This window comes from Thalassophryne amazonica, chromosome 5 (assembly GCF_902500255.1).
Source record: "Thalassophryne amazonica chromosome 5, fThaAma1.1, whole genome shotgun sequence".
Taxonomy (NCBI): Eukaryota; Metazoa; Chordata; class Actinopteri; order Batrachoidiformes; family Batrachoididae; genus Thalassophryne; species Thalassophryne amazonica.
Window position 1 is genome coordinate 106032252 of NC_047107.1, and position 23965 is coordinate 106056216.

General features: G+C 46.4%; 1 protein-coding gene across 3 annotated transcripts in view; it reads right to left on the reverse strand.

The window, feature by feature from the left end:
- The window catches only part of zmat4a (zinc finger, matrin-type 4a), a 376811-nt gene that overhangs the window by 167542 nt on the left and 185304 nt on the right, over positions 1-23965 (reverse strand). For all 3 annotated transcript variants that reach the window (XR_004560878.1, XM_034171037.1, XM_034171036.1), the window contains exon 4: positions 1830-1986. Coding sequence is in view for 2 of the 3 variants with exons in the window: in XM_034171037.1 (XP_034026928.1) it covers positions 1830-1986 (157 nt within the window). In the remaining variant the exon portion in view is untranslated. The remainder of the gene's footprint in view (positions 1-1829; positions 1987-23965) is intronic.

Below are 23965 nucleotides of genomic sequence, written 5' to 3' on the forward strand. Positions count from 1 at the left end.
AAACAACTGTGAGAGTGAACTCATGTCATCCTCTAAAGCTGAGGAAATTGTTAACAAAACTGTTATCTAAATGGAGTTTTTAGTTGAAATGATACTTAATGCAGGATAACAAAATAAAGTCATGGAGTCTCCGTTGTGTGAACTGAGATTGTTAAAAACTTTTCTGCACTGAAGTCACCATCAACCAACGCACAAGGAGAAAGAAACATACCTCCCACTGTGACCTTTCACAATAAAAGGCAGATTCACTGCTGTTACTACAACATTAAAGGCAATGACAACAACAATAACAACAACAACTATAATAATAATCATAACAATAACTAGCGTTAACATTTTTAGCTGACATTTTTCAAGGTTGGTAATAAATTAAGCAAAGCTTGTATAAAGAGTTGGAATGGTGTGCGATTCCAGAATGTTTTTAGAACTTTAGATCTCAGCCATTTTTACAAGAGGAACTGAACCCTTTTATTTCCTGTTAATTACTCACTCATCTTCAACCGCTTATCTGGGTTCGGGTCGAGGGGAGCAACAGCTCTAGCAGGGGACCCCAGGCTTCCCTTTCCCGGGCCACATGTTAACAGGTTGTTGTTATCATATATACACTATTATTATTATTGTTATTATTATTACTTCTATTTTGTCATTTGATTTTTAAATGGACCACAATGGAAATAAATGTTCTGCCTTTCTTGTGTCATCCATGTATTTTTAATGTATTGACAATTATATTATGCACTTACTTGGAGCTTACTAAAAAAAATCACGCACTCACACTTTTAACACATGTTCAGATGATCTCACACTTTTAACATATGTTCAGATGATCTACCACCCCCTGCCAGAATGGCGTGTGAGTCCAGAATGTAGTTTGCAACGTTCATTGTTCAATGTTGTTTGTGAATATCCATAGCTTCTCCAAAAATATTAGTCCTATTAATGTTACGTTGTAGCGCTGTTCATCCTTGACCCAAACTGCATATGGCAAATGTCAGCTTCCACTGTTTCTCTGTGATCGAAGTTACACACACACAAGCACCCACGGAGAGCTTTTTGTCATTTTTTCATTCTGCTGCAAGCAGGTGCTTCTAATTTTAGACATGAAGAAACAGATGATGGCGGAAGGCATCAAACGTAGTACACATTTCACTCATGGTATCCACAACATGAAACTTACCTCACTCGTGATAACAGCAACATGAGACTTAACTAAACTGACTAAACCAATTGAACTACAAAAACACACACAAAAAATAAATAACACTAACACTGTACAACTAACATAAACCACAATAACATTTAAAACCTCAAACTCCCATGGTGCATTGCAGCACAACATTCATTGTGTACTGGTTAGCAAAAATTGCTAATTTCTCCAAAAATATTAGTCCTATCAACTTTCCGTTTTCACAGTGTTAGGGTTAGGGTACCAAATGGCAAATGTCCGCTCTCCTTGGTTTTGGTGTGATTGAAGCTATACGCACGCCCGCGTGCAAGCACGGACACAAAGGCCACTTGGCTATAATATAGGTAACAACAAGCTGTCTAAGCTTATGTACAAAGCGCCTCACAAAATAAAATACAATAAAAGACAAAAGTTTAACTCAATAAGAGAGAGAGAGAGAGAGAGAGCGCATGTCCATCCCCTCTACTTTGTTAAAATGATAGATGTGTGTGATTCAATCATGTCTGAGTGGTAAAAAAGGTCAAAAGTGTGGGCCAGCTTTCAGAAGGAACAACAAAAATGTGGTTGTAAATTCAGTATGTAAAGAATCTTTGATTGTGCAATGTGTTTCATTGTGATCAATATTTGAGTGATGGGGCCGTACCTTCGGTTGTGATGGGCGGCTGTTCTCCCAGTAGCAGTTTTAGCCTCTTTGCGTGGATTTTACCCTGATAGTGTGATTGAGCCACGACTGCCGAGGTGAAGGACATGTTACACAGCGTGCAGCACTTGTTCTTGTCCACGTCGCCTTCATCGCTGCCCTAAAACAACCCACAATAAAAAAATCTTATACACTCAAAGAATCTGGCATGGCACCAATTTAAATTTGGGATCTCAAAAGTGACTGAATCGAACACACTGCACGGTACAGCTGGAGCAAGACAGCTGCACATTCAACACACCACTAATCTTCTTATTGTCTGATTCCACAAAAGGAAACTGTAACGAAAGTCTTTACATCCTGGCGGGAAGTAAATGAAAGTTGTGTGTTACAGAGCTATACTTTGGCCAATACGGCTGATGGTGGACCGCTCCCTGACCCCCCAGTGGAGCCAGAAGGATGAGGAGAAACGAGACGCTCCTCCGCCATGCAGGCGAGCCGGAGGAAGGAGTGCTATTCACAGCGGCAGAAGAGGCAAAGCCAGTGACCTCATTCCGATGTCTGATCTTCTCTGGGATGCATGCAAGAAGATGCAGTAAGTCAACAGCAGGTCTGAGCGTGTGTAATGGAGGCCAGCAGGTGTCACTGTGCAGATGTAGTTAGTAAACCTCACTCCCAACAGCTTAAAAGGATTCTCTGGTCACAAGGCCAGAGCCCTGGGTTTTAGCCTTCTGGTTAGAGAGTCCGACTCCCATGCCGGAGATTATGAGTTCGCGTCCCGAGGGGAGCGAATGGGCGGAGGCATATCAACATAATGCAGAGTGCAGCCGCTACACATGTGCATGTGTGTTTCCAGTCGGACTCTGACACAAACCCAAAACAGGAACTCGCACCGTTGCGGTATTCATTAGCATACTTTCCTGCATTTTGAAGGCAAAGGACTCAAATGTATGTACACCAGGGGGCAGATTAGTGCAGAATTATCCACAAATAACAGCAGAATATTTGACAGTTCTGTCACTGCAGAGTCTCAAGGCAACATAACTGTGGATGAGAGTTTCTTGATGGGTTTAAGTCAAAATTACAATTCACAGACACAATTTTGGAGAAAACATGACAGAACATGACAGAGACTGCCATGAGAGAGACTGCCACCTGTCATCCTTTAAAATGAGGTGGCATTGAACAAACGCAAGAAAAAACGTGCAGAGATGTTGAATAGTGAGCAAATGGATCTGCGCGGATACGTTGAGTGAGCAGAGAGACTGCTGAAAACTGCCATAACAGTTGGATCCACACCAATGGGAAAATTGCATAATTTAACTGCAGGTACCCTTCTATGTGAAGTGTGTCAGCTCAACCCAAACATATGGATGTTTAAAGTTAAAAGCCATTTGTCTGCCATTTACTGCCATGTCCTCTATATGCGAGTTGTGACAAAGTTGGCGTGAACATTATTTGTCTGTTATAAGTGGAAGTGGTATTTTTTTTTTTTTACCAAAGCACAGGTTGTTATGATCACAACAATGTTTTATCAGCAAATACGTTTTTGTTTCAGTGTTTAATGTCTGGAACCCATGTGACAACTGAATTCTTCCTTGTTTATCTCCACCCAGTGCGGAAGAAGAAGAGTGGCTATAAGGTGATACAAGCAAGAGTTATCAAACTTGTTTTTTCCATTAATTTCTTAAATTTCTTTATTATTTTGTGTTTAATTCAGTCCCATGTTGCTTTTATGTGCTTAGGGCCCCTTCACACATAACAACTGAAGCCCACTAGCGCATGAAGGAGGGATCGCATGCCAGTCATGAAAAATCTGAGCTGCCTCCAACATCTCGTACACCTGTTACTACAACTATTCGCACACACCAGCGCCCGAAAGACAGAGTGTGCCCTGTGAGAGCCCATTCGATCCCTCTCTCGGCAGGTGTCGGCCAAATTCCAGGTGACACACATGAACATCCAACACCACTCACTTGACACAGAAAATGTGTGGCCATTCACGATGTTGGCAAGAAAACAGTGAGCATGCAACCACTTTCAATTTGGCTGTGGAATTTGTCTAAATGCCCCCACAGGTGTGGAGTTGCCAAGCAACACACAAGGTATGCCAAAGTGTCGGGTCCCCCCTCAACACATGTGCCGTGTGTGTTTATCGCACCTGTGTTGCTCCCCCACCTACAACATGTGGGTGCGTGTGTTTCACGCATCTCCCCGCAACACATGTGGCATGCGGGGGGGGGGGTACACTTGCATGACATGCTGATATGTATGTACAGATTGGGAGTGGCCAGCCAGAGGCCAAAGCGCACACAGCACAGCGAGCCGCCGTTCAGCTGATCGCTGGCCAGAGACTCACTGACAGCTACAAATGATGGCTCAGTGCACACGTGTCACATTAAAAACACAGAGACCACAGTCAGCGCGCCACACGACTACAAGCCAACAGGGCAACAAATGCGCCACTTTCAGTCACGTATCACCAAAAATGCACCATAACAAACGTGATTTTGTCAGTGATTACAGCACTTTTTTCGTCTACATCATCTAATTTCTCTTTTTTTTAAATACGTTTATCTCCTTGTTGATTTTAGGCATTTTACGCTCCGGTTAAAGGACAGTGATGGTAAATTGCAGGTTCGAATCCCGCATGTGGAATGTACTTTTTATTGCAATTCCACACGTTCCAGCTGGTTTTTATTTTTTTTATTTTTCTCCACATTAGTGACACGATGTGGTTCCACACACTCCAGCTGGTTTTTATTTTTTCTTCTCCACATCAGCAGCACGATGTGGTTCCACACATTCCAGCTGCTCGCACAGTGTTCCCGCTGCAATGGTTTCGTGCATGCACATGAGCGTTCTCACCTGCTCAACCATGTGTCCCTCCCGATGTTGACTCGATGTTTTCGTGGTTTGCTCATTCGGGCTGTTTTGCCGTGATTTGCCCTGATTCCTACTTATTCATGCTATGTGTGAAGGAGCCCTTACGCACGTTGCTTTGCACACAGTATGTGGCAAACCTGCTTGTGTATGGTGAGTCTGAGTGCTATGCTCATAAAATACCACAAAATCATTGCATTAGGTGCACTTGATTTTAGACCTTGTTTTAGGTGGCCTAACATGCGAACACATCCTTCTGATGGATGGGAGGAACACGCCAGCTTTAGACCAGAGTACAACTTCATTTGGTATACAAGAAAAATAGATACTGGTCATGAAAATGACAACTACATCTGATGCCAAATGTGTCCTACCATAAATCGAATAAACATAAGAAGGAGTAATTGAGCGCAACTGCAGCCTGAGGGAATCAGAGCTGGGAGGAACGTATCAGCTGACTATTTAAGCACCACTTCTTGTTTACTCTGTTCACAGAAGCCAATATGTGATTTCAGTACAAGTCAATTACACTCAGCAGCACTCAATCAATTTAAATTAGCCTGCAGATGAACTCCTACATTCCCCCATTGCATTCACCATACACAGAGTCTTTGTGGAGGCTCAGAACACGGTGAAACGGAGAAATCCCTCATACAAATAAAAAACCAAACCATTTTACAAAAATTTAAATGCCACCTGATCCTGTTTTACTCATTACAGGAATTTCATACATTTCTAGGTGATGTAAAAGAAACCCATCCAACACATTCTCAGACAAAAGAACAGAAAAAAATTAAAAATAAGTAAAGATTCAACAGAAAATTGTAATTATTTAAAAGGTCTACAGTCAGTGATTCAGCTAAATACTAACACTTTCAGATCATATGTCATTCCAGTAGAACAACTTATTGATTGCACCATGTTCATCTGTTTTCAGAGGTTTCACAACACATCACGTCAAATGCGCCTACTGCTGTCCCTACTGCAGGAAGTGAGCTCATGATCTTCTTGCTGTGAGGTATCAGTGCTAACCTCTAAGCCACCATGCCGTCTTTCGCTACACTACCACAAGCTGATTAGCTCTTTCAGGTGTGCTCAGCCAATCAAGTACCAGCAGACAGCACTTGATAACCAGGTTGACAACCACTAGTCTAGAAAGTGCTCTCAGCCAGATTGTCAATCTGCACATTGTCTGACCTCCAGTTGTTCAAAGGAATTTCATCTCCTGGATGCTCTCGGCTGGATAAGCTGCCTGTGTGATGTTTGTGCACGAAAGAGAAGGTTTCTGTCTGCAGTGTGTGTCCCCAACACTCTGGGGATTTTGATCGTTCAGTTTGATTGTTTGTCACGCTATTTGTATATTTGGACAATACAGTCCATCTGCACTGTCTCCATTCACCCGGTCTGCAAATAATAATGATAAGACATTTTATTAGGAGGCACATTTCAAGTCACCCAAGGTCACCTTACAAAAAGTAAAAGCATAAAAGATCAACAAAAAGTAAAAGCATAAAAGATCAAGATGAAATGGGAAGTGGCCTTTGCTGGTGAAGTCGTCTGTTGTGGACGGGTGTCCCATCCGTAGCGCGCCAATGACTCTTGCTTCACATTAAAGAATCCAGGGAGATGGACACTGACACCAGTGGTTCTAAGACTTCAATTTGCAAATTTACAGACCTTCAGATGATTTTAGCCTTAAAATATGAGTGTGAAACTCCTGGAAGCATCCAAAGCAATGGTCTGGAAATAGATGTAGTGTTTAAATTTCCAAACCTTTTATGCATTTAAAAAAAAAAAAAAAACATAATCCTTATCCTAATCCTAGCCCTAATCCTTATCCTAATCCTATCACTAACCCAAGCCCTAATCCTGACCCTACAGATTTGGGATAAAATAATATGCAAGGGTGCAGGGCAGCTGAATGAGTATTCAGGTAAGAGCCACTGGGGCAGGATATCCCACCTCACCCAATGGCTACCGTGTTTATCCCACTAGCCATTGGGCAATGTGGAGTTCACCCTGTACAGGACACTGGTCTATGGCAGAGCCGACACATACAGGCAGACAAACCCATTAACACGCTCACCTCTAGTCAATTTAAAGTCACCAATTCACCAAACCTGCACGTCTTACGGAAGTGGGAAGGAGCTGGAGCACCTGGAAGGAATCCACCTAAACATGGGGGAAACATGCAAATTCCACAGAGAAAGGCCCAGGGCAGATTCAAACCTGTGACCTTCTTGCTGTGATGCAACAGTGCTAATCACAAAACCACCATGTTACCATAATTAACTTACAGTAGAGAAGAATGCTATTAGCACCATCTATCTACCATCTTCTATCTATTCTTTAATTCGTTACTATACCACTGGTACAGAACTTATTACTTCTACCTGCAGTGTATTGGGATTTGTGCCCAGTGCATAGATTTTGAACAAGGCATCCAGACGACTACAGCGCCTCACTGCCACCAGTGAACTCTCCAACCTCACTTGAAGGATTCATGTGGCAGCATTTATATCAGAGCTCCGATATATTTTTGCAACCCAAGACAGCAAATGTCTACATATTTTGCACTGACATGCACGTGCGTGTACGTTAAAGAATGTGGAATGCAGGGTGTCAGGCAAGCAATGACTCTATCACTGCACAAGGGTCTTTATGTTGGGCTTTCCTTTAATCAGTCATCTTATTGTACACTGTATTTTAGAATATTATCTTCCCTCTACTTTTCATTAGCAGACACTTTGTTTATGACCTCCAGTCGGATCCCAAAGACCTTCCTACTCCCCGCTGTACCCACAGCATGGTGCACTTTAATAATGCAGAAGTCAGAATATAAAGAGAGTAAACAATAGATGAATCAGAAAGACGCAGATACTGTAAATATGAAATGTGTAACACAAGAGCAGTGATGAGCAGAAACAAAAAAGCCGTCCACTTTGAATACTGACAGGCTCTTGATTAAAAGCAAAAATAACAATGTAGAGGCACAGACACCCACCAAACCAGCACATAGAGAAAGTAGGATGTCAACAGTTACTGAAAGGAATCAACCCCAAAATAATTATCAAGGATATTTAACACAGTTCTGATGTCAATGTGGATAATTGTTGGCAATTTCAATTAGCCATGATTTTTGACAAAGACACATTTTGTAAGAAGATGGTGAATGCTAATGTTCAGCTGATTGGTCTTTAGGGAAACATATTATATATATATATATATATATATATATATATATATATATATATATATATATATATATATATAGCACGAGATATATCACAAAAAATGGAGAAGTTATTATAACCTTTATTTAACCAGATAAAAAGCCCATTGAGAACCACTTTAGAAGGCAGCAGCACACGTCATAATAAACAAATTAAGATCAAGAGAACGTTAAAACAAATAAAATACAAACAATTTACAGATAAAACAATCAGCTTAGTCACAGTAACAATATAAAATGTTAAAACTAGGGATGAGCGAGTACACCACTATCTGTATCTGTTCAACCATCTAAATTATCTGTATCCATATCTGTACTTGTAGTGGGCATGGCCTAAACCAGAAGTGGGTGTAGGTTAACCAAAAATGGCTGAGGCTTTAATCAGTACATTATTAAGTTTGAAATTGATATGGATTGATCAGAAGTTGCAATATTTACTGATACTTGAAAACTATTTACAGAACAGCCTCAAAACTGAAATTCAAATTAATGCTTTTGATCACAAAAGCAAGAGAACTATTTACAAAACAAGTTTTTATGAACTCAGAACATGAATATTCTTAAGTCTATGAATGAATATTTATAGAACAGCCTCAGAATTGAGATTCAATGTTTTTGATCACAATAGTAAATTAACTATCTATAGAACAAGTTTTTTTTTTTTATAAACTCAGAACATGAATATGTTTTTGATCACAATAGTAAAGGAACTATTTTACAGAACAAATTTTATAAACTCAGAACATGAATATTCTTAACTGTATGAATGAATAACAGAACAGCCTCAGAATTGAGATTCATTGTAGTAGGAAATTATGAACTAAGTATGCATGAACAAGAGTTGCCATACTCAACACAACTTTCTTTTTTAATTTTATGATCAAACTGTGATTTTTTTTCAATTATTTATTTGTTTTTATTACCTAAAGTTCTTGGCATTTTTTCCCACAGTGTTAAACAATATTGATTAAGGTGTGTGTGTGTCTGTGCGTGCATGTGTGTGTGTGTGTGCATGTGTGTCTGTGTGTGCATGTGTGTGTGACTGAGTGACTGTGTGAGAGGGAGACAGAGAGGTTGTTCAACTGACCACTTTATTTTTATGAACTGCAGTGATAAAGTGTCAGATACTGCATGCAGCCATATTCAATAAAAATATTAATATGGGTTACTTTGTGTGTTCAGCTATATGTGTGCATGTGTGTAAATGGTCTGTAAGACTGTTTATTTTTTAATGATCTGTGTGAACTTGGTGATTCATGCAAACATCCAGTGATGGCAAATGGAAATAAAATGTCAGCCTTGTTCACTGTATTCTTCTCAAAAGCATTGCGTTCAGTTCAAGCAAAGTTTTCCAACTTTTTTTTTACTGACTGTTTTTACTGACTTCGAAGAGCAAACAAATGGTTAAAAGAAAAATAAATAGATAAATAACCCGACGCAGTGACCGACGCGACAGGAGCCGTTTTCAGCTCTGTCTTGTCAAATGCTCCACGTACGACAGGAAACAAGTTCACCATTTAACTTTAAATATCAGACAAACCGAAAAAGAGGTGAGCTGAAGAAAACTTAAGAGTACTGACAGAGCAACGTGAGTCAGAATCCACCCAAACACAGAGATCAGTTCATGTCTGTGTGTGTGTGAGAAGCTGCAGACAGACGTGTCTGTGTAGGGAGGGGCGGGTGCTGTCTGTGATAGAGCATGACACGGAAGTGGATTTTCACTCCCGTCCCATCCCGCTCCCAGAAAAAAAATCCCATCCTGTCCCAATACTGGACTGGAGTAAAAAAATAAATCCCATCCCGTCCCACTCCTGTAAAGATGACTCCCAATCCCATCCAGCTCCCACTCAAAATCAGTCCCACTACCATCCCACTCCCGTATGTCTCGCGCCGTGATGATCAATCAGGGACTGAATATGTAGTGACATGGAGATGTCTGGAGTTTGACTGAAGATGTGAACATGTCTTGTATCTGGTAGCAGCCTGTGAGCAGGACTTATGTCTCTTTTGTCCTTTATTTCACAATTATTGTTGTGTGTTGGGGGACATTTTGGTGTTGTTTTCTTTTCTTTGCGCTCCAGGTGGTATGCAAACTGGTTTTTGTCTGTGGAGACGGTGCTGGCAGAAGAGTCCTTCACCCTCATCAGCATTATTAGCTGCACCTGTGGATGATGCTCACGTGTAAACTTAAAGACTTTCAGCTGAAGCAGATAATGAGATGGCGTTCTGCATTTAAGCCATGAGTGGTTCAAGCAGAATTGCCGGGAACTCGACCTTGTGACGTTCGTTTGTGAGACACTGAGGACCGCGCCTGGGTTTGACACATCGTGCCTGTGAAGGAGGACGGGTGAGGGACACATGCTGTCAGCACACATCAGAGGTGATGATTGTCTGAATAAGTGTTAACAGTAATTTGGTATTTTGTTACGCAGTATATTTGAACATTGATGAGAACTGTGCAGCTCGCTTCTCACTGCCGTTGGCGTATGGAATGATGATCCTCCACCTGTTGCGAGAAGCTGCTCATTTACATAAAGCTTAAATTCAGACCTGAATGTGTTGCTGATAGTGTGTGCCTTTGAAGGATATTTGTTGTAGCTGTTGACTTACCTCACCTTTTCCATCCTTCACAGAGTCAGTTTGTCGTGTCCACCTGGGGGGTGTTCGGCGGTGAGTCTGGGTCCAGACGCGTCGGGCTTCGATCCATTTGGGCGCTGGAGAGCGCGCCGTCCTTCACCTCGCCAGACAACCGCATATTTATGTTGTACACAATTATTGCACTGAAGGGAAATAAATTTGTTTTGTTTTTGGAACCGCTTTCTGGTTATTCAGCGCTGGGTTCAGTCAGACGCTGGTCCGTTCCTCAACTCGCGTCTGCACATAACAGTAGTTCCCGGCCATTCCAAAATGGACCCAGCGGCAGAAGCGGTTCCTTTTGCTGAAAGAGTTCAAGAATACTTGGAGAAGATATGGGAGCAATTACGGCCTCTCGTAAATCAAATTAAACAAACAGATGCTCGCATTACGGAGCTTGCAGCGCAAGCTGTTCTGCTTCCTGCTGCTCCAGCTGTGGCACTATCGATACCGGTGCAGAAAACTCCGTCACCCAAGGGGAGGCGGAGTGCGGCGGATTGTTCCGTGGATTTCCGAATTTTTTCTGCTCAGTCCGGTTGGAATGCCGCAGCTTTGAGTGGAGTGTTTGTAGATGGTTTGAACGATTCATTAAAAGACGAGCTAGCAGTCCGTGACGAACCAAAAGATTTAGATGAGCTAATATCTTTGGCTATTTGTCTAGATGATCAGATAAAGGAGCGTGGACGCGAGAGAGGGCGGACATCAGAGCGGGTCTTTTCGTCTCGGGGCTTTCCCCGACACAGATCAGGGCTGCCTCTTCTTCGCCCCACTGAGACTCCTCCGACGGGACCTCTGGCTCCTCTTGCGGATGAGCCCATGCAGCTCGGACGAGCTGAAGCCGCCATATTGCCCCGGTCACATAAGCGTCAAGAAAGATAGTGATAACGTATCTCCAGGTGTTCTTAGACAGGCATAATAATGGACACAAAAAAAAAAAGGGGCAGATCTTTGGTTGTTTAGTTATTTGGGCTGTTTTTATGTAAGGGGTTATAAATTGTTTGGGGATTTAGATACGGTTCTGGTGAAGTGAACGACTGGCAGTTCGGAGCTCGGCTGGACTCAGGTAATCATAGGTTTTCATTTTTTGGACTTAGGTAATTTCTGTTTGAGGATTGGGTCATTTTGTTTTGTTGTTTTAATTTCCCTGTTTCCCTAACCCCAACCTCACATGCTCTAAGACCGTTTGTCTTTTGGGTTGTGGGGTGGTGCAGGTTGGTTACGCTGAGCGTATCTCAGAAAACCTCTGCACCTAGGGGGGGGGTTGTCAGGGGCGTTTTTTTGGATTTGGTTGATGCCCGGTTCCACTCCAGCCCCGGTGGGCCTTTGACCGTTCGTCATTGGTGTTACCGGGGTGTGGTGCAGCGGGAACGTACCTCAGTCGGAGTGGTGGGCCGATCTGTGCCGTTCGCCATTTCGGTAGTTCCCCCCCCCCCGATGGGCTAGTGGTATGGTCGGTTTGGGGCACTGGACGTATTTCCGGTTTTCCGCTGCGCTTAGGGGATGGGACTGGGTTAGTTTTTCCTGTTTCCTTCCCCAGCTTGGTAGTTTTGTGCCGTTCACCAAAATTGAGCTGACGATAGGCTCTGGGAGTGATCTGGGGTCTTTTGGTGTGCTGGGGGGGGGGTAACAGGGTTTGCTGGTTGTTTTATTTGCCCCCGGGGTGGTTTAATGAAGTCCGCCGGGGGTTGGATTTTGTGTTTTTTATGTTTCCTTCCAGGTTCCACCTCCAGGGTTGATGGGACGGTCCTCTGGGGGGAATTGGCTTGTGGGGCCGACTAGCCAAGTGTGGCCGGGTCTGGGGTTCCTGGGTTGTGGGGAGGGTGCCTCCTGGGGTTGATGGTACAGTCCTCTGGGGGGGCGCTGTTGCTCCATGTGTACCTGGGGACCTCTGTGGGATTCCGGCTTTGGCTGTTTCTCCTGGAACTGGCGGTAAAGGTCTTCTGGGGGGTGTTGGGCTCTGCAAGTCGTTCTGGGGGGGTTGTTTGTTATTTTTCTTTGTGAATTTATGTTTGTATTGTGTTGTTGGGGCTGTGTTGGGTTGTTGGATTTGGGTGTTTTTCTTTTCTTCCCGGGGTTGGATGGGACGGTCCCCTGGGGAGGGTTTGGGTGGGTTTTGTGTTTTTTCTTGTATGTTGGGTTGTATATGGGACTTTTTGGGGTTTTTTGTTGATGCCAGCCGGCCTTCCAGCCGCGGTGCCCTGTCCTGCTGTCTGCGGTGGACCTTGGGAGCATTACGCCGTCTGCTTCCTGATGAGGATCCCAGAGGGAGGTGCTGTTCTCGGGCCTGGTCTGTTCGGTCGCCGGGAGGCTTCCCGTTGATGGGGGGGTACTGTTGTGTGTTGGGGGGTTTGGCTGGACATTTTGGTGTTGTTTTCTTTTCTTTGCTCTCCATGTGGTATGCAAACTGGTTTTTGTCTGTGGAGACGGTGCTGGCAGAAGAGTCCTTCACGCTCATCAGCATTATTAGCTGCACCTGTGGATGATGCTCACGTGTAAACTTAAAGACTTTCAGCTGAAGCAGATAATGAGATGGCGTTCTGCATTTAAGCCATGAGTGGTTCAAGCAGAATTGCCGGGAACTCGACCTTGTGACGTTTGTTTGTGAGACGCTGAGGACCGCGCCTGGGTTTGACACATCGTGCCTGTGAAGGAGGACAGGTGAGGGACACATGCTGTCAGCACACATCAGAGGTGATGATTGTCTGAATAAGTGTTAACAGTAATTTGGTATTTTGTTACGCAGTATATTTGAACATTGATGAGAATTGTGCAGCTCGCTTCCAACTGCCGTGGCATACGGAATGATGATCCTCCACCTGTTGTGAGAAGCTGCTCATTTACATAAAGCTTAAATTCAGACCTGAATGTGTTGCTGATAGTGTGTGCCTTTGAAGGATATTTGTTGTAGCTGTTGACTTACCTCACCTTTTCCATCCTTCACAGAGTCAGTTTGTCGTGTCCACCTGGGGGGTGTTCGGCGGTGAGTCTGTGTCCAGAAGCGTCGGGCTTCGATCCATTTGGGCGCTGGAGAGAGCGCCGTCCTTCATCTCGCCAGACAACCGCATATTTATGTTGTACACAATTATTGCACTGAAGGGAAATAAATTTGTTTTGTTTTTGGAACCGCTTTCTGGTTATTCAGCGCTGGGTTCAGTCAGACGCTGTTCCGCTCCTCAACTCGCGTCTGCACATAACAATTATGACAGAATTTTTGGAGTGAGCAGCAGCACCACAGCAGGGGGAGCGGAGTTTCTTTTTTTTTTTTTTTTTTTTTTTTACGTGCTTGCGCCAGCGAATCGTCTATGGACAATATTTTATTAATTAACTACACAGATGTATAATAAAACAAATGTTGACTGGTTTCTAAACACAGTTATGACAGGGTTTTTGGAGCGAGCAGCAGCACCACAGCAGAGGGAGTGGAGTTTCTTTTTTTTCTTCTACGTGCGCGCGCGAGCGAATTGTCTATGGACAATATTTTATTAATTAACTACACAGATGTATAATAAAACAAATGGTGACTGGTTTCTAAACACAATTATGACAGAGTTTTGGGGGAAGAGCAAGCTGGAGTACCACAGCAGGCAGCAGAGTTTCTTTTTTTTTTTTATTGTTTACATGCACGCACGTGAACGAGACAGGAGGTCCTCAAACTGGGTCCTGCAGAGGTGGAAGGACCGGTGAAAGCGGCCTTCATCCAGACACAGCTCCTAAAGCAAATAATGATACTCCCTGTATTGGGAGCTTTCCACAACAACTCGCTCTGTGTGATCAAGGTCCGTCATGTTAACTTGACTGACAACCAGAGCCGGCAAGCGGAATGGAAGCTCCTCCTATTTGATGACACACCGGGGCGAATTTTCACAGCAAAAGCAGAGAGACACACCGGGCGAAGGAGGCGCGTCCGTTGCTACGCGACCCCCGCAAATTTGTAGCGTCTGATCGCGCCTGGTATGAACGCGTTTTGGTTGTTTTAAATAGGTGAAAATCATCATCTATTTTTGGCATTCCCGCTCCTGCCCGCTCCCGTTCATTTTTATTCCCGTCCCATCCCAATCACGGGATTGATAAAATTTTGACTCCCATCCCGCGGGAATCCCGCAGGAATCACGTGACACACAGGAATTCCCGAAAAATGTCATCCTCTAGTGTGTGACTGGCCAATCACAGAGGGTGAAGACAGTCAGTTAGCCAATGAGAATTTTCCTTCAGCACGAGCACAGATATTGATGAATTTTATTCAGATCATGCTCGTGCTCATCAAAAATGCTTTATCCTCCGGCTCAACCCGAGTTAAAACAGTTCAAAGTTTAAGAACAGTTGAACATTTAAAAACAAAAACACAGGCACTGTGCAAAAAAATTCCATTCGCGGTCTCTTAAAATACAGCGGAAAGCATTCATAGAAATCAACCCTGGCAGTTTCAATTCAGATTGGAGGACATTCCATGCAGAGGGAGCAGAAAAACTACAAGCTTTCCTTCCCCATTCAGTCCAAAGACAAGGTACACGAAAGCACAACATGTCATTTGAGGGCAAAGCATAATGGCTTTCAGATCTCTGAAGTGAACTGAATAAATAAATCGGAACCCACCCAATGAGAGCCTTGAACCAAGAGTTATCCAATGTGTATATTGCCTTAAGCCTGGTTCACGTGGCAAGATTTTAAAATTGTCAGTAGGTTTACAATACCTGAGAAAACACACATGGTGATAAAAAATAATAGACCTAACAGTTTTGGTCAAACAGTGTGTGGTGTGCAGGCATGTGTGCATAGTAGATGGCAGTGTGAGCAGTCACACATTCGCTAAAAGTGCACAGTCACAAACAGAATTGTCAGTTTTGAAATAGCCTTTTTTTACAAATGAAAAAAATGACATTTACACATACAGATTCATTTGTAAAACCCACCACACATTTCAGTAACTTGTGTGTTAGTTATACCAACCAGCCAACCACTGATGTCAGGAAACTAATCTTCCCATAATGCACTGCAGCATGTGTGTCTAAATGATAAAGCCTTCAAAATTAGAGCATTACTTTAAAACGAAAACATATAGCTGATATTTTCACTTTGTAAAATGACAGACGTGTCATTAATTTCAATAACCTGTCAGGAATTTGTTTGTTGAAAATGTTAACCATAAGTCAAAACTGTATGCCTGTGCATAACTACAGAAATACGACAGCAGGTCTGTATGGTGTTAAAAATAATTAACTTTTTACCTCCCTTTCTCTCTGGTAGTCAGCTCTTCTCTGCCTGCAGAGGATTGTGCACTGCCATTTGTGGCTGTCCGTCTGCTACAAAACTGTTGGGAAGGTGTCGTAACACGGACCCACAACAGGGGGCGCAAATGAACGGACAATGAGTAAGCCAAAAGGTAACAATTTAACGTTGTGATATTACACAACGAAACGTGTCTTAATTTTCACAGTCAATAAACACCAGGTGACGTGTGGGCAGGCTCGAAGATAGAAGACGCCCGACGAGAGAGAAGCCGCATCCCACACGGCCTCCACCACCAACGGCCTGAAGAACACCGGAGCCGCCAAGTCCCGAGTCCCCAGGTGGCCTCTGTCTTCGGCTGTCGACCCTGGTACTGCTGGCAGAAAACAGAAAGATGATGTGTGAGTGTGAGTCCGCACACTCAGTAATTAACAGTCCAAACACAGTTGGGAGGAAGCACCTCCACCTCCAACCTAGGAACACACTAGCAGCTCCTGTAACCACTTATCTGGATGGAGTGAGAGGCGAAGACGTCACTTCTCTCACTGACCGCCAACCCAGTTGAAAGGGCACCACAGGACAACGGCTGCAAACAGATCAGACGTAAGTCACAGTTTAAATTCAGCAGAGAAATTACCTTAGTACTGGTAGTCGATTTCTCGGCGGGGAGGTGGAGTTGCAGTCCGGCTTATATGGTGGTGTAGATGAGTGACAGCTGGAGTAATGAGTGACAGCTGTCACTTCCTCTGGGTCTGGCGCCCTCTCGTGCTTGGAGCCCGCACTCCAAGCAGGGCGCCCTCTGGTGGTAGTGGGCCAGCAGTACCTCCTCTTCAGCGGCCCACACAACAGGACCCCCCCCTCAACGGGCGCCTCCTGGCGCCCGACCAGGCTTGTCCGGGTGTCGTCTGTAGAAATCGGCCAGGAGGGCCGGGTCCAGGATGAAGCTCCTCTTCACCCAGGAGCGTTCTTCAGGTCCATACCCCTCCCAGTCCACCAGATATTGGAACCCCCGGCCCTTACGACGGACGTCCAGGAGCCTGCGGACCGTCCAAGCAGGCTCCCCGTCGATGAGCCGGGCAGGAGGCGGCGGAGGTCCAGGTGCACAGAGGGGCGAGGAGTGGTGTGGCTTAATACGGGACACGTGGAAGACAGGGTGGATCCGCAGTGAAGCCGGGAGTCGGAGCTTCACTGCGGCCGGGTTGATGATCTTGAGGATGGGGAATGGTCCGATGTACCTGTCCTTTAATTTGGGTGAGTCCACACAGAGGGGGATGTCCTTTGTCGACAGCCACACCTCCTGCCCGGGCTGGTACGTGGGGGCCGGGGAACGTCGGCGGTCCGCATGGGTCTTGGCCCTCGTCCGGGCCTTTAACAGGGCAGAGCGGGCGGTCCGCCACACCCGGCGGCACCTCCTGAGGTGGGCCTGGACCGAGGGCACACCGACCTCTCCCTCCACCAGCGGGAACAATGGGGGCTGGAACCCCAAACATGCCTCAAAAGGGGAGAGGCCGGTAGCAGACGAGACTTGGCTGTTATGGGCATACTCGATCCAGGCCAGATGGTGACTCCAGGCCGCCGGGTGCGCGGAGGTGACGCAGCGAAGGGCCTGTTCCAACTCCTGGTTAGCCCGCTCTGCCTGGCCGTTGGTCTGGGGGTGGTACCCGGACGAGAGACTCACGGTGGCCCCCAGCTCCTTACAGAAACTCTTCCACACCTGCGAAGAGAACTGGGGACCACGATCTGATACGATGTCCGATGGTATCCCATGCAGCCGCATGACGTGGTGGACCAGGAGGTCTGCCGTCTCCTGGGCTGTCGGAAGCTTCGGGAGGGCCACGAAGTGGGCCGCCTTGGAGAACCGGTCCACTATCGTGAGAATAACGGTGTTGCCCTGGGACGGCGGGAGGCCCGTGATGAAGTCCAGGCCGATGTGAGACCAGGGGCGATGAGGCACTGGCAGGGGTTGGAGGAGTCCCGTCGTCCTCCGATGGTCTGCCTTGCCCCTGGCGCAGATGGTACAGGCCTGGACGTAGTCCCGGACGTCGGTTTCCAGGGACGCCCACCAGAAGTGCTGCTGGACTACTGCCACGGTCCTACGCACTCCGGGATGACAGGAGAGCTTGGACCCGTGACAGAAGTCCAATACGGCAGCTCTTGCCTCTGGTGGGACGTACAGTCTGTTCTTGGGGCCAGTTCCCGGGTCCGGGCTCCTTGTCAGGGCCTCCCGGACGGTCTTCTCCACGTCCCAGGTGAGGGTGGCCACGACAGTGGACTCGGGGATGATGGTCTCGGTGGGGTTCGACAGCCCCGCTTTGGCTTCTTCTTCGTGCACCCGGGACAATGCATCTGGTTTTTGGTTCTTGGTCCCGGGGCGATACGTGATTTGGAAGTCAAAGCGCCCGAAGAACAGAGACCAGCGGGCTTGCCTGGGGTTCAGCCGCTTGGCGGTCCGGATGTACTCCAGGTTCCGATGGTCCGTGAAAACCGTGAAGGGCAACGATGCCCCCTCCAGCAGGTGTCTCCACTCTTCAAGAGCCTCCTTCACCGCAAGAAGTTCCCGATTGCCGACGTCATAGTTCCGTTCAGCTGGGGTCAACCTGCGGGAATAAAAGGCACAAGGATGGAGGACTTTATCAGCCTCCACGCTCTGGGACAGCACGGCTCCTATCCCCGAGTCAGAGGCGTCCACTTCTACTATGTACTGGCGATCAGGATCAGGCTGCACCAGAACTGGTGCAGTCGAGAACCGACGTTTCAACTCCTGGAACGCGGCTTTGCACCGATCCGACCAGGCGAAGGGGACCTTGGTGGAGGTCAGGGCAGTCAGGGGGCTAACTACCTGACTGTAACCTTTAATAAACCTCCTGTAGAAATTTGCAAAACCTAGGAACTGCTGTAGTTTCCTTCGGCTTATCGGTTGGGGCCAATCTCTCACCGCCGCAACCTTAGCCGGATCAGGGGCGACGGAGTTGGAGGAGATGATGAACCCCAGGAAGGACAAAGAAGTGCGGTGGAACTCGCACTTCTCGCCCTTCACAAACAGCCGGTTCTCCAACAACCGCAGTAGGACCTGACGTACATGCTGGACATGGGTCTCAGGGTCCGGGGAAAAGATGAGTATATCGTCCAGATATACGAAGACGAACCGATGCAGGAAGTCCCGCAAGACGTCATTTACCAAAGCTTGGAACGTCGCGGGGGCGTTAGTGAGGCCGAACGGCATGGCCAGGTACTCAAAATGACCTAACGGGGTGTTGAATGCCGTCTTCCATTCGTCTCCCTTCCGGACCCGAACCAGGTGGTACGCGTTTCTAAGATCCAATTTTGTGAAAATTCGGGCTCCATGCAGGGGCGTGAACACTGAATCCAACAGAGGTAACGGGTATCGGTTGCGAACCGTGATCTCGTTCAGCCCTCTGTAATCAATGCATGGACGGAGTCCGCCGTCTTTCTTGCCCACAAAAAAGAAACCAGCACCCATCGGGGAGGTGGAGTTCCGGATCAGCCCGGCAGCTAAGGAGTCCCGGATGTAGGTCTCCATTGATTCGCGTTCCGGACGTGAGAGATTGTACAACCTACTGGACGGGTACTCAGCGCCCGGGACCAAATCGATGGCACAATCATACGGTCGGTGCGGGGGAAGAGTGAGTGCCAGATCTTTGCTGAAAACGTCAGCAAGATCGTGGTACTCCCTTGGCACCGCCGATAGATTGGGGGGAACTTTGACCTCCTCATTAGCCGTGGTGCCGGGAGGAACCGAGGATCCTAAGCACTCCCGGTGGCAGGTTTCGCTCCACTGCGTCACAACCCCAGACGGCCAATCAATCCGGGGATTGTGCTTCACCATCCATGGAAAGCCCAAAATCACTCGGGAGGTAGAAGGTGTTACATGGAACACTATCTCCTCCCTGTGATTCCCAGACACAACCAAAGTCACTGGTTGTGTCTGATGTGTGATTAATGGAAGCAGGGTGCCATCTAGTGCTCGCACCTGCAATGGTGCCGGCAGAGCCACCAGAGGGAGCCCTACTTCCTTTACCCATCTGCTGTCCAGCAGATTCCCTTCAGACCCTGTGTCTATCAGTGCTGGGGCATGAAGGGTTAAATCCCCACAAAGGATTGTTACTGGGATTCGTGCTGATTTGCGGGGTTTTCCCGCGTGCGTGTTATGACCCACCCTTAGCCCAGTTCCTAAGGACGGGCGTTGTAGATTGACCGTTTTAGGGCAGTCCTTCTGCATGTGCTCGCAAGAGCCGCAGACAAAACACTCCCCGCGGGCCAGCCTCCTTTGTCTGATTTTTGATCTTAATTTGGCCCTGCTCGTGTCCCTAGCCTCCTCAGCAGGGGGAGCCGTAGCCACACGGAGCTCTCTGGCAGTGAAGCGTGGGGACGACGTCACCTTGTCGGAACCGGAAGGGGGAGGGACGGCTCGTGCCCGGTCACGCCCCCCGGCCTGCTCCCGACGATGCTCATTCAAACGGTTGTCTAAATGTATAACCAAATCGATCAGCCCGTCGAATTCCCGCGGTTCATCCTTGGCCAGTAGGTGCTCCTTAAGGACCGGGGACAGTCCATTTACAAAGGCGGCGCGGAGCGCAACGTTATTCCAGCCGGACCTCGCTGCCGCAATGCGGAAGTCGACTGCATACTCGGCTGCGCTACGGCACCCCTGTCTCATCGACAGCAGCACGTTCGAAGCGGTCTCGCCTCTGTTGGGATGATCAAACACTTGTTTGAATTCCCGTATGAACCCAGTATAAGACGTTAGGAGCCGTGAATTCTGCTCCCAAAGCGCCGTAGCCCATGCGCGTGCCTGTCCTCGAAGCAAATTAATAACATAAGCCACCCGGCTAGCGTCTGATGCGTACATGACGGGGAGCTGTGAAAAGACGAGCGAACACTGCATGAGGAAGTCCGCGCACGTCTCGACACAGCCCCCGTACGGTTCCGGAGGGCTTATGTATGCTTCAGGGGACGGTGGGGGGGTTCGTTGAACGACCAGTGGAACGTCTGATACGGGCCCAGGACCAGCCAGAGGAGTGGCTGCAGCGGCGCCCTGATCGCGCGCTTCCACCCTGGCGGTGAGAGCCTCCACCCTCCGATTAAGGAGGACACTCTGCTCGGTCACTAATTCTAACCGGGCCTTGAAGACGGTTAAGATCTGCTGCAGCTCACTCAACCCGCCTCCCGCTTGACGCCTGCGCTCCTGGCTCTTCTATTGGCCGTTCAAGCTGGAGTTGACGCCCCTCGGAGTCCATGACGATTGGCCGAGAAATCCTGTTGGGAAGGTGTCGTAACACGGACCCACAACAGGGGGCGCAAATGAACGGACAATGAGTAAGCCAAAAGGTAACAATTTAACGTTGTGATATTACACAACGAAACGTGTCTTAATTTTCACAGTCAATAAACACCAGGTGACGTGTGGGCAGGCTCGAAGATAGAAGACGCCCGACGAGAGAGAAGCCGCGTCCCACACGGCCTCCACCACCAACGGCCTGAAGAACACCGGAGCCGCCAAGTCCCGAGTCCCCAGGTGGCCTCTGTCTTCGGCTGTCAACCCTGGTACTGCTGGCAGAAAACAGAAAGATGATGTGTGAGTGTGAGTCCGCACACTCAGTAATTAACAGTCCAAACACAGTTGGGAGGAAGCACCTCCACCTCCAACCTAGGAACACACTAGCAGCTCCTGTAACCACTTATCTGGATGGAGTGAGAGGCGAAGACGTCGCTTCTCTCACTGACCGCCAACCCAGTTGAAAGGGCACCACAGGACAACGGCTGCAAACAGATCAGACGTAAGTCACAGTTTAAATTCAGCAGAGAAATTACCTTAGTACTGGTAGTCGATTTCTCGGCGGGGAGGTGGAGTTGCAGTCCGGCTTATATGGTGGTGTAGATGAGTGACAGCTGGAGTAATGAGTGACAGCTGTCACTTCCTCTGGGTCTGGCGCCCTCTCGTGCTTGGAGCCCGCACTCCAAGCAGGGCGCCCTCTGGTGGTAGTAGGCCAGCAGTACCTCCTCTTCAGCGGCCCACACAACAAAAACATGTAACATGTAGGCACTGTTTAACTTTAACTTTATTTACTATGCCCGCAAAAATATGTTAGTGGTCTAAAAGTTATCGGAACTAAATTTATTGGAAGCTAATTGCTCTGCTGATGGTTTTCAAAGTTATCTGAAAAGCTAATCTGCTAACAAAAATGTTAGCTTCGATAATTAGCGGTTAGTGGATTAGCGGAACTGTGCCCACCACTGCTAGTTAGCATGCTAACGTCTAAGTAACATGTTTTGTAAATCACTTCAGGAGATATTATCTGGGTACAAAAGCAACATTTATAGATTTTGAATGGTAGCAACCTTTGTCTCTTGTCACTGTACAACACCTACTCTCACTGAAAACAAATGACAATGATAAAATGGGCCCATCAACCAGTTCATAGTGCATTTAACTCAATCCAGGACTCCAAGAATCAGTCGTATTATTTACTTTAAAACTGATTTCCAACTCCTATCGGTGAAATGTTATTATCATGCTTGTATCACCATGATGGGAGTGAACAGGATGGTTTTTGTTCTGTGAGCCGATGCTCCCTCAATAAAGGAACATGATAGCAATCAGAAACAAATGTTTTTATAAAACCCCAATTCCAATGAAGTTGGGATGTTGTGTAAAATGTAAATAAAAACAGAATACAATGATTTGCAAATCCTCTTCAACCTATATTCAATTGAATACACCACAAAGACAAGATAGTTAATGTTCAAACTGATGAACTTTGTTTTTGTGCAAATATTTGCTCATTTTGAAATGGATGCCTGCAACGCATTTCAAAAAAGCTGGGACAGTGGTATGTTTACTACTGTGTTACATCTCCGTTCCTTCTAACAACACTCAATAAGTGTTTGGGAACTGAGGACACTCATGATTGGGTATAAAAGGAGCATCCCCAAAAGTCTCAAACTTTCACAACCAAAGATGGGGTGAGGATCACCACTTTGTGAACAACTGCATGAAAAAATAGTCCAACAGTTTAAGAACAATGTTTCTCAACATTCAATTGCAAGGAATTTAGGATTCCATCATCTACAGTCGATAATATAACCAGAAGATTCAGAGAATCTGGATAACTTTCTACATGTAAGCGGCAAGGCCGAAAACCAACACTGAATACCTGTGACCTTTGATCCCTCAGGCGGCACTGCATTAAAAAACCGACATCATTGTGTAAAGGATTTTACCGCATGGGCTCAGGAACACTTCAGAAAACCACTGTCAGTTAACACAGTTCGTTGCTACATCTACAAGTGCAAGTTAAAACTCTACCATGTAAAGCGAAAGCGAAACATCAACAACATCAAAAAACGCCTTCGCCTTCTCTGGGCCCGAGCTCATTTGAAATGGATAGACACAAAGTGCAAAAGTGTAGTGTGGTCTGATGAGTCCACATTTGAAATTGTTTTTGGAAATCATGGACGTCGTATCCTCTGGACAAAAGAGGAAAAAGACCATCCAGATTGTTACCAGCGCTAACTTCAAAAGCCAGCATCTGTGATGGTATGGAGGTGTGTTACTGCCTATGGCATGGGCAACTTGCACATCTGTAATAGCACCATGAATGCTGAATGGTCCATCCAGGTTTTGGAGCAACAAATGCTGCCATCCAAGCAACATCTTTTTCAGGGACGTCCCTGCTTATTTCAGCAAGACAATACCAAGCCACATTCTGCACATGTTACAACAGCGTGGCTTCGTAGTAAAAGAGTACAGGTACTAGACTGGCCTGCCTGCAGTCCAGACCTGTCGTCCATTGAAAATGTGTGGCGCATTATGAAGCGCAAAATACGACAACGGAGACCCCGGACTGTTGAACAACTGAAGTCGTACATCAAGCAAGAATGGGAAAGAATTCCACCTACAAAGCTTCAACAATTAGTGTCCTCAGTTCCCAAATGCTTATTGAGTGTTGTTAGAAGGAAAGGTGATGTAACACAGTGGTAAACATACCACTGTCCCAGCTTTTTTGAAACGTGTTGCAGGCATCCATTTCAAAATGAGCAAATATTTGCACAAAAACAATAAAGTTTATCAGTTTGAACATTAAATATCTTGTCTTTGTGGTGTATTCAATTGAATATAGGCTGAAGAGGATTTGCAAATCAT